Genomic DNA, 11,732 nt, shown 5'->3' with positions numbered 1-11,732 from the left:
TTTTTTTTTTTTAAAGATTTTATTTATTTATTTGAGACAGAGAGAATGAGAGACAGAGAGCATGAGAGGGAGGAGGGTCAGAGGGAGAAGCAGACTCCCTGCTGAGCAGGGAGCCCGATGCGGGACTTGATCCCGGGACTCCAGGATCATGACCTGAGCCGAAGGCAGTCGCTTAACCAACTGAGCCACCCAGGCGCCCCTCATAATTTTTCTAAATATAGATACATGAAGGTTATTAAAACACACACACAGATAACATCATAGTTAATGGTGAAATACTGATGCTTTCCTAATGACAAGCATGGTCAATAAGGTCAGAACAAGATAAGAATGTCTTCTATACAACATTATACTTGATGTATTAGTTTTTTTAAAAAAGAAATAAAAGGTATAAAAATTAGAAGGGAAGGGGCCTGGGTGGCTCAGTCGGTTAAGCATCCGACTCGATGTCACCTTTGGTCTTGATCTCAGGGTTGTGAGTTGAAGCCCTGCTTTGGGCTCCATGATGGGCGTGGAGCCTAACTTATAAATAAATAAATAAATAAATAAATAAATAAATAAATAAATAAAGGAAAAATAGAACTGTCATCACTTGAAGATGACACAATGTGTTAAGATATTCAGCAAAATCACAGGAAATAAGGTCAAATGCAAAAATCAAATATTTATACATACTGTTACCATACACTTAATAATGGAGGGGAAAGCCAAATACAATAGGTAAGTAATCTGCACTATTTTCCATATAAAACTACACACAAATGAAAAAGAATTATTGCTGCCATTTGCAAGAAATGGATGGATCCCATAAGTGTTGAGAAACAGAAGCCTGACAAAAGTATATGCTAATCTCAATAAATAAGTATATCAAATCATCACGTTGAACATCTTAAGCAATATTATATGACAATTATAGCTCTATAAAGCTGGGAGGGAAAGAGTACATGTATAATTTTATTTACATGAAGTTCAAAGACAGGTAAAACAAATCTACTGTGACAGAAGTCAGAATAATGGTTACCTTTGGAACAGGTATTGACTAGGAGGGGGAAGGGTCTTGTGGCATGCTAAAGTTAATTTATATCTTAATTGGGTTGTGTTTACATGGATATACACATTTATATAAATTCTTTAAGCTATACACTCATGATTTGTGGATTTTATTATATGTAAGTTATACCTTAATAAAAGTGTAAAATAAAAAGTTTATCAGTAAATATTACATATTTTAAAAGGTTTAAAAATTATGTTTATATTATATACATTTTATCATATAACACTGAATCAAATCCATAAAAACTTATCTATTTGTTTAATTGATCCTTTTTTTCCATGCTTTTTAAATTATGGGCAAATTTTACCCTCAGTGATTCATTATAGTTTCAAATCTAACAGAAAAGACAGAGTGCTAAGATTACCAACCATAAAACCTAAAGAATCTAATGCTTTATTTACAAGAGTTTTCTGTAAAACATCAGATTTGAACCTGCATATTTTCAAGCAAAAGGAAGGAGAAAAAAAACATTTTCCTCAAATTGTGTGAACCAGCCTTACCATCTCCCTCATTTAAAAAGTATTTAAATCTCTGAAACATATTCACTTTATCTTTGTATGAATCTTGTTCATAGCTTATGAAAAATTGTTCTTGACAGTGTTAAATTCCACAGAGAAGTCCAAGTGACACATTGCCTGAGAAGTGTTACCTAAGGTACTGTTTACACTCAGGCGTATCTTTTCTTGATCCCTGGAGTAAACTCCAAGCAGTAATAGAATTTTACCTTTCTCCTTTTATTCCCTTAATCTTTGTTTTTGTTTATTGTTGGTTCTTTGCTAAGTTTGGTTCTGGTTCTGTGACACTTATGGCCAATAAGCTGTTCCCCAATGGTATGGGAAATGATTAGGAAGTCATTTTATGATCTGAGCATGTGGTGATATTTGACAAATAAGAGATAGGCATCTACACTCTATCACAGACAAGAGAGAATTGGGTTTGTTACTTAATTTATATCTGTCTGTTTGTGAAAGAATATGACTCAATTCCACTACAAAGAAGAGCTTTCAGTAGGTAATGAGTTTGGGTTCTGTTTATTTTACCCATGGCTGAAGTTGTAAAACTAAAGATGCAAGGTGTCAGTTATGTCTGTAACTAATAGTCATTAACTGTCATCATAAGGAGTAATATATTTTCCTACCTTCAGAGAATATTAGTAAATGAGATTATAAAGCTACTTAAAATATAGGAACTCTGTTCTGGTTGCTTTATATACACTATTAAATGCTTACATAAACCCAATATTCCCAGAATTCCCAGAAAATAAAGAAACTGATGGGGTCAGCTGTTTTGGTGGTGAAAACAGAACAGAGGTTTGTTTGCTCAAGCCAGTGGAATTGAGTTGTAGTCATTTCCAACTGAAAATGCCAGATATGCTGTAATTCTTAATAGGTATTACAATTTTATCAGACAAAAATCCTGCCCAATTCCTACCCATCAAGCTCCCTACCTTATATATTCTTCCAGACTTTATGAATGTATCTATTCATATATAATTTTTTCACATGTATTAAGAATATATCCATAACAAATATGAAAGCAATGTGTAAATATGCTGCTCTTTGTGTAAAAAAATGGAAGAACAGTTTTATTCCTCCATTATCAACCCACTTTTTACTGAAAAGTATATTTATACACCACTGAGTAATTTTCTAATATTTCCTGGAGTATTCTAATTTCCATATGAGTATATAAAGAGCTTCTATGCTGTTTTCACAACTGTATGATATTCCACTGTGCAGATATTCCATAATTTAACCAGTCCCTTACCGATAGATTCTTGAATTATTTCCAATCTTTTGGAATTACAAACAATGCTACAGTAAGTTTGTAAATATGTTGTTTCTACATATGTGCAAGTATATCTGAAGAACAAATTCTCCACAATAAAAAAAATCCTTTTGATACATTAGCCCATGTTTCTATTGGGTTGGTCTTTTCCTATCTATTTTTAGTTCTTTATATATTAAAGAGATTAGTCCCTCATCTGTAATATGAGTTCCAAGTATTTTTCCCAGGCTGTATTTGTCCTTGCTTATTTTTTATAATACAGATGTTTTATATTTTATGTAGTTAAATTTCATAACTCTTTCCTTTATGGGTTTTGCATCTTAAATTATAGCTCTAAAAGCCTTCCCATTCCCCAATTTTTTTTTTTAATTTTCCCATGTGTTCTTTTAAAATTTTTATGATTTCATTTAATACACTTATATCTTTGATCATTTTGGAATTTATCCTTGCTATGAGGTAGGACTTCAATTTTTTTTTTTTATTTTCACTGATGTGTATCCAGTTTCCCCCAAAGTACTTACTGAATAGCACACATTGTCCCTATCGGTTTTTGAGAAGTCATCTTCATCACATCTAAGTCTTCCTATGTGTTCGAGTGTATTTCTAGGCTTTCCATTCTATCCCATTATGCCTTCTGTTCAGCTATCAGCACCACAAGGTTTTAATTATAGAGACTTTATAGTACAGTATCTGGTTGCATTAGTCCTTGCTTCTTTTGGTCTTCCCAAAGTTCCTTGGCAAAGTTATTAAACCAAGATCAACTTATTTCAAAAGATCAATTTGTCTAAGTTTTTAAAAAGCATTCTTATTATCACATGAATTTATAATAAACTGACATCTCGATGATACTGAATATTCCCAGCTATGAACAAGGTGTATCTTTTCATTTCTTCCAAACTTCTTTTATGTCCTTCAGTAATGCTTTATATTTTCTTCAAATACGTCTCAGTTCCTTATTAAGTTTATTTTGGTGTTTTATTTTTGTTGTTCTTAAAATTGGCACCTTTTCATCTATTACATCTTCTAACTAGTTACTATCTGATGCACTATTAATAGCGCTGTTCTGCAGATAGGAGCATTGAAATGCATTAACACATATCAGTCACTCCAGATTTGGCAGACTGTTTTCTCCTGGAAGTTTCCACTTTACATCCTGCAGAAGACACTGAAACAAGCCATTCACATCTCTAGAGACCCACTAGACTGGGTAACAGACACCAAGATTCTGCCTCACTGAATGCTCTCTTCAGAGATTTCCTCTCAAAAGTCATGAAAAAAAGTACCAGTAGACTTCCAATTCAAGACTGCACATATGTTAAGAAACCGACCCTAAGTCTCCGAAAAGTCTCTGAAAGCTAAATAAAAGGAAATAAATCTTCAGCAGAATGATATGGGTGGAATCAGCAGGCCAGAGATCTTGATAAACTTCTGGAAGACAAAAATCAAGTGGGATCTTACTGACTGGTAAACCAAACAAGAAACAGAGAGGCTGAAGGAGGCTACACTCCCACTTCTCTCCACAACAAAAGAGGTATTTGCCCCCAAGGAATTAATAAAAACTGTAAAATTACTCTGTAAAGAAATTAAACCGTCAATTAGAAGGACTAGGGCTCCTAAATGTGGGTGTTTGCACCTACGAGAAGCTATATGCATCATGGGACTACTAAAATTGGAGGCAAAGAAGGGCAGATATCTAGCTTAGTAGTTGAAAGCATGAATTCTGTTCAGTCAGAACAAATAGCACATGTACAGAATGAATAAAGTCACAAAGCTGAAGAACACAATAGCATAAATGTATTATTTACATGTGCCAGTGTATATGCTATATCTATATGTGAAAAACAACACTTTAAAATTATTTTCCTACTCAGATTGAATTTGGAAGATTAAAGAAGATTTTATTAGTGGCCTAAAGAACAAGTACAAGAAATACAACAAATCAAAAAATAAAAATGTAAAGAGAAATATACCATGAGTAAAGGACAGATTCAGGAGACTTGATATGCAAGAAATAGGTTTCACAAGGAGACAATTACTGCAGATAGAGAGGCAACAATTAAATAAATAATAGGTAACAATAAAAAATCTGTCCTAACATGAAGGTCTGAATCTATGGATTCAAAGTCACTGAGCTCCAAGCTGAAGAACTGATGATAAAATACATGTGAACTAAGGATAAAAAGAAAATGTTACAAGCATTCAGACAGAAAGTACAAGTTACCTATGAAAGAAAAGGAGGGAAAATGGCATGAGCAATGCAAGAAGTCAGAATACGTCGCTCACAGAACTTATGTCAAACTACTCAAGAAAATATCCACCAGGAAACAAATGAACCAGAAGAGACACATTAAGATGGCAGATGATAAGAAGGAAACAACAGTAAGCACTAAGCAATGATACATATAATTAAATCTGAATAAATGACCAAAAACATTAAAACATATTAGCAAAAAACTAGGGTTTCTGGTAGCGTAAAATCATGGTAAATTTAAGAGTATCCAAAGGGGACTGAGAGAAAGAAGATGGAACAGTATTCTGAAGATCTTAAGAGGAGGGGAGGTAGAGAAGAAAAGAGAAGCATGGTAGAAAAAAACAGCACACCTAAGTGGAAGAAATTCTTTGATTTTCAAATAATAAAGAAAATACATATTTCAATATAAGCATGGAAAGGGAAGCCAATCATTAATGGTAAGTAAAAGTGTATCAGATCTTCTAAAATTAAATATCTAGAAAGGTTTTGCTTGTTCTGATTTTAGTCTTGCTAGGCTTTCACTTGATTTTTTTTTTTAAGGGAACTGACTATATCACATTTATAAACAGAGCTTTGTATGTTTCAGAGATCTTCATTTACTAAGTCTGAACATGCAAATGACTGCTTAAGGGAGTTTTAATGTTTAAGTTAAATACAAAGGTGAAGGAAAAATTGGTTTCTAAATGTTTAAATAAATAACCTGATAGCCAGGAACTTTCATATAGTTTTATATAGTTTCTGTACTCTAAGGCCCTTCTTAAACATCAAAAAACTCATACAGATAGATAGAAGAAAGGTTCACCTTGGATTCCATCCCAAAGAGTTTAATTACCGAAATACCAAGAAAGCCTTGTACTAACATGCCTCATGGTTAAGACAGATTTATTTCACAGATTATAAAGACAGCCTAAAGGCTAGACTCCAATACTGCATAAAATTTTCTGAGATTAAGTGATGTTCACATCAGACTTTGAGGATCACAATTAAATTTATTATCTTTGTGACACTGGTAAGATTAAGTTTGGGGAAAATTGTATTTTATGTTGAAAGAATATTTTAAGGGCTAATCTATATTCTAGATCATAAATCCAATGTTACAGAATATCATTTTTTTTTACAATATACACATTTTTTTTGGTATCAGATATAACAGATTATTAAAGGGTAAAATGCCTATGAAAAGTCACATACTATAAAATAGACCTGGGTTGTGATACTGGTAATATATGTCATTGGGTAATTGTTAATGCTACCTCTCTATCCTTCCAGGCTCATAAAAACTGACGGGGATGGCGGAGGGGCGCCTGGGTGGTTCAGTCGGTTAAGTATCCGACTCTTGATCTCAGCTCAGGTCTTGATCTCAGGGTCGTGAGTTCAAGCTCTGTGTTGGGCTCCACAATGGACATGAAGCCTACTTTAAAAAAAAAAAAAAAACACTGACTGGGGATCCCAAAAGCAATAATTTCTGCAGACGACAAAAAAACAGTTATGGTATTAAAAGCAGGGAACTGTGAAATAGCTTTACAGCTTCCAGAAAAATTTAGCCAATCAAAATAAATCATTCTAGATTTAAAAGAAAAAAGCAAGAACCTAGAAGAAATATAATACCATATTCCAAGCCATTGTTACCTATTTGGATTTCTGCAGTATCTTCTAACTCACAGTATCATTTCAAATAAGGCAGAAAATTAATAAAGCAACCAACCAACCAATCAAGTATATGAACTTTTATTAGTCTTATCATGCTATAAACCAATAAAAACACTGCAAAAAATTAAAGTATGTTCACCAAATCATCTAGTTTAACTAAAGTTAGAAGCTTCTCACTTAAAATCACATTATTATGGAGATACAAGCAAAGATCTGATTGAAAGATCTGGGCATCTACAGACTGATTTTAAAAGTACACAGTTCTATGGGCACCTGGGTGGCTCAGTCCGTTGAGCAACAGACCCTTAGTCTTGGCTCAGGTCATGATCTCCAGGTTGTAAGATCAAGCCCGACTTCGGGCTCCGTGCTCACTGCAGACTCTGCTTGGAATTTTCACTCTCCCATTCTCTCTGCTCCTCTCCCTGCTCATGCTCTAAATTAATTAATTAATTAAAATAAAAGTACAGTTTTAAAGATGTCGTTCAATTATGCATTATATCATCTCTGTGTTTCGAACTATATGTCACACTTGCCAGTCTATATATCTGTCAATAATACTAGAAAAGACTAAACTAGATTATATGATAAACATTTCTAACCTTAAATGCCAAAGAACCAGGACCTTTCATGACCGAGGGTTAGTAATAATTGCTAGGTGTCCTAGAGGTCATATCTCTAAAAGATCACATTTATTGTATGCATTAGTTTATTTTTGTGTTCATTTTATATACATCACCATTGCGCAAAATCCCTTCATAAGAATTTCAGAACTAAGATGTCAACTTAAAAGTCTCTTAAAAGCTATTACTTACCAGAGAATAACATTTAGCAGCTAAATATTTCACTTTCAAATTCAATTACACCTGGGTTCAAAATTTTGCTCTACCATATACCTACAATGTGGTCTATGTGTGACTTTCTGAGTGACAATCTCCTCATCTGGAAAATGGGAGAAATATTACCTACTCTATAGGATTGATAAGTGACATACTGTACATAATATATTTGGCTTAATACACTGCATATAACTCCAAAATTAAATTTTTCTTTCTTAAAATAATTTTTTTTAAAGATTTTATTTATTTATTTGACAGAGAGATAGAGAGAGAGCACAAGTAGGCAAAGAAGTAGGCAGATGGAGAGGGAGAAGCAGGCTCCCCGCAGAGCAGGGAGCCCGATGCGGGACTCGATCCCAGGACCCCGGGATCATGACCTGAGCCCAAGGCAGCCGCTTAACCGACTGAGCCACCCAGGCGCCCACTTCAAATAATTTTTTTAAAGATTTTATTTATTTATTCATGAGAGAGAGCGAGAGAGAGAGGCAAAGGGAGAAGCAGGCTCCCTGAGAAGCAGGAGGCCGATGCAGGACTCGAAACCAGGATCCTGGGATCATGACCTGAGTGAGCTGAAGGCAGCCGCATAACCGACTGAGCCACCCAGGCACCCTCTTAAAATAATTAAAACATCTCTGCTTTTCCTTTTCTGCCTCATATTCCTCCTTCTTATTTACAGAAGGGCTCTTCTCATGATCCTTAAGGACTATTCTATTCTAAGGACTATGATAATCTCTAAATGTTCTAGTCAAAGAACTATTTTAACATAGTGATAATGGTAGGTAATAACTTCACTCTATAAATTAGAAATCAGAAAATGAGAGATTTGTGAGTCAGTGGTAGACAAGTTTGAACTATTGCTATGAAGGAGATTGGGCAACTCCCCACAGTGCTAGAATGTTAGAAAAAGTATCCTTTCTTCCAACCAAGTCTAAAAATAAATGCCATTCCAAAAGCTACTGGACAAACATGAATGCCCATCTGTGAGTGCTTCCTCCTAAAGCAGATGATAGCTGGAAGCACCACGAACCTACACTGTAGGTATGGTATGGCTTCATCAGTCATGGTGTCTCAAATGACACAATGCTATTTTTCTAAGAATGAATTTAAAACCTAGATTAGAAACCATTCAGAGAAAAAGAACAGTACACAATCTTTTGCCCTCGCTGTGTGTGTGTGTGTGTAAATGGAAATTAACTAGAATGTAAACAATGACAGTTTGATTTAATGTGTATTAGCACAGATTTTAAAGAAACACATTAAGACTTTTCTGTATATTTTCTTAATTACTAAACTGCTTTTACTAAAACAATTTTCATACATAACACGGAGTCTACTATTTGGTTCTCCCAAGGTTACAACTGCAACTCCTACCATCCAACCCTTCACCTTCAACACCCACACACACATTTTTTCTGTTAGGCATTTTAGCTGGAACGCTGCTGTGAATGTGGTAAAAGCACTGTGCGGCCGTATTTCCTCATGTCTTACTGCTGAATAGGTGAGAAACACTACATGAAATATGGCCTTACTCAGATCTCTTTCTTGTACTTTCAAATAAAGCAAGATCAAATCTCCAAGACATATTTGGTCTGGGAAAGCCATGATGACATTCAGATATGAAATATCACTATAAAAAGGATCAATGCCCTATGTTGTATCATGGTTTCCTAAAACAATGCAAACACTAGAGTTCAGTTTCTCAGGATGAAAATGCTATCACATAGTCTTGAGGAAAAGAAAGCTCAATCTTCTACAGATTTGTTTTTAAATTTAACAGTCATAAGAAAACCCCAGACAGGCTCCTGTTGCCTAACAAGTAAATCAGGGACAACAGTATCAAATCTATTACAACAACAAAGTCCAGACTGTTTCTTCCTTTGACTAATACCCCAAAAGAACTTTTATAATTTTAAGACCAAGTCAAACAGTTTTAATACCGACAAAATAAATATTTTTTCTAACTGTCCATGAGACACTGACCATATTATAAAGAATATATGTAACATCAGCGTATCTTGGGAGAGAAGCTTACTCAAATAAGAAAGGCCAAATAAAACTATGGGAAGAATGAGAAAGTTGATACAAAAAAAGAATTTTATATGCTAATAGTTCATTTTCATACTTTGCATTAAACTTTTCTACAAATTTAAAACACTTATTCATTTTAACCACTGAGAGGCAAATTTAAATGTGGGTTACCAAGACTTCCTTATAATCAGTCCTTTCTGCCATTTATCCTAGACTTTATTTTTTTTTAAGATTTTATTTACTTATTTTAGAGAGAGAGAGTACGAGGGAGCACAGGCAGGGAGAGGAACAGAGGGAGACTGAGAGAGAGAATCTCAAGCAGACTCCCCGCTGAGTGCTGAGCCTGACCTGGGGCTCAATCTCATGACCCTGAGATCAGGACCTGAGCCGAAATCAAGAGTTGCATGCTCAACCGACTGAGCCACCCAGGCACCCCTATCCTAGACTTTAAAAGTCAAATCTGTGGATAAAGAAATTCTTTAACTTGACAGAGACTCTTTTTGAACATTAAACATAAAGACAAGATCTGATGTAAATAATGGTATGTTCACCTACCCAAGTACTCATAGGTAAAATTATAAAGATATTTAATTGCTCATGTGGATGGCACTGATAATATGTAGAACAAACTTCTTCAAGAAATGATTTAATAACTCCAAAAGAATGAATCTGCCAACACTGTTTGGAAAAAAAGCCTTCTAAAATTTGTAACAGAATTAATAAACCAATGGCACTGTTTCCACAAGCTGGATAAGACCTCTTTCTTCACTAGTGCTACCAAACTTGCGATCTGCTTAGTCAGGAGGCATTCCCTAAACACTTCAGTTATGAAGTTACAAGTAGAAATTCAATACTAAGAAAGATTCGCAAGAGAGGAAGAAGAGTGAGATATAAGGTCAGAGACAAGAGTAGGGATCAGTGCCATGAAATAATTAATTTGTACTTATAGTCAAAATGTTTCATACACATGAATAAGGCAACAAAAGCATCCAAGCACATGAGGGCACATACATGAGGGCATTTGAGTAAAAAAAAAAAAGAGGAAGAAAAAGCTATTACATTCAAATTCAGATCAAATCTATTAGGTGCAAATAAGACACAGGAAGGAGTGGTAGGTAGTTCATTCATTATGAGTCTGTACTTGAAATTCCTGAAATGCTACTACAAAACCTGTCTAACACTTACTTCTCTTCCTGGTGTTCTAACAAGTCATTTAAAATGCATTTAATAAGCTCAGGGCATGTTGTGGAATGAAGAGTGCTATATACAACTAGAAACCTGTTCTTTTCAGCTGCAAACCTTCCCCCTGAGAAAAAACAGTCTTACCAGAAAAGAGATTAAAACAGAAAGGATCGGAAACAGGTGCAGAGGTGGAGGGAGTGGACAGAGGAACAAAGGTGAGAGAGAGAACTGTGAATTACATAATTACCTGAAGTTGTCTTCCCTCTCTCCCCCTTCACTGCCAGTCATCTCGGTTAAAACTTCAGAATCCAACCAAAAGACACTATCATCTCCTGAAGTGCTACTCTCACTTTCAGTCTCCATCTTGTTTTCAAAAAATTTAAACCTTAAGGAATGGAATAAAGACCACCACCAGTGTTCAAGGTGTTCAGCTCTACTTCCGTACGCCCAAGCGTGTGGCTGACACACAGTGATATGTGATCACGCCGGGCCACGGTCTACTACGTGCTATTTTAATTACAGTTGGGGTAAAGACAGGAAATCACATACAGCACACTCACTGCATCTGACTGCTCTACACCAGTGACACCCAGGCCCCTCCCACTGCCTCAGGCTCTGTGACCTACATAATCAAACTCAGAACCCAAATGAAGGTGATTTTTCACTAATTATTGATTTAATAACTATTTTTCTCTACTCGAGTCTCCAGTTAATAAGTGGAGAAAATAACTTTTCAAAGTGCAGGATTTCTTATTTCACTATTTCAGAATTAAGAAAGGTAAACAGAAAACCAGAAAGGCTAACACTATATGTAAAAGTCTCCTGGGCCAACCACAATGAGAGGCACAGTTACAGACTTCACAGTTGAGGAGGATCACAATTCAGAGAGAAGACAAGCATGCTGTAGGGACCTGCCCAACTTCATGCCTTCTAATACTACACC

General features: G+C 35.1%; 1 protein-coding gene across 1 annotated transcript in view; it reads right to left on the bottom strand.

The window, feature by feature from the left end:
* Positions 1–11,431, bottom strand: part of ARHGAP32 (Rho GTPase activating protein 32) — a 158,254-nt gene extending 146,823 nt beyond the window's left edge. The window contains exon 1 of the mRNA XM_081797347.1: positions 11,037–11,431. Within this exon, the coding sequence (XP_081653473.1) occupies positions 11,037–11,152 (116 nt within the window). The 5' untranslated portion in view covers positions 11,153–11,431. The remainder of the gene's footprint in view (positions 1–11,036) is intronic.
* Positions 11,432–11,732: the final 301 nt, after the last annotated feature.

The sequence above is a fragment of the Leptonychotes weddellii genome, chromosome 11 (assembly GCF_054177405.1).
Source record: "Leptonychotes weddellii isolate Sample4059 chromosome 11, ASM5417740v2, whole genome shotgun sequence".
Lineage (NCBI taxonomy): Eukaryota > Metazoa > Chordata > Mammalia > Carnivora > Phocidae > Leptonychotes > Leptonychotes weddellii.
Note: the sequence above shows the minus strand (reverse complement) of the source record. Positions and strands in the feature narration are given on the sequence as shown.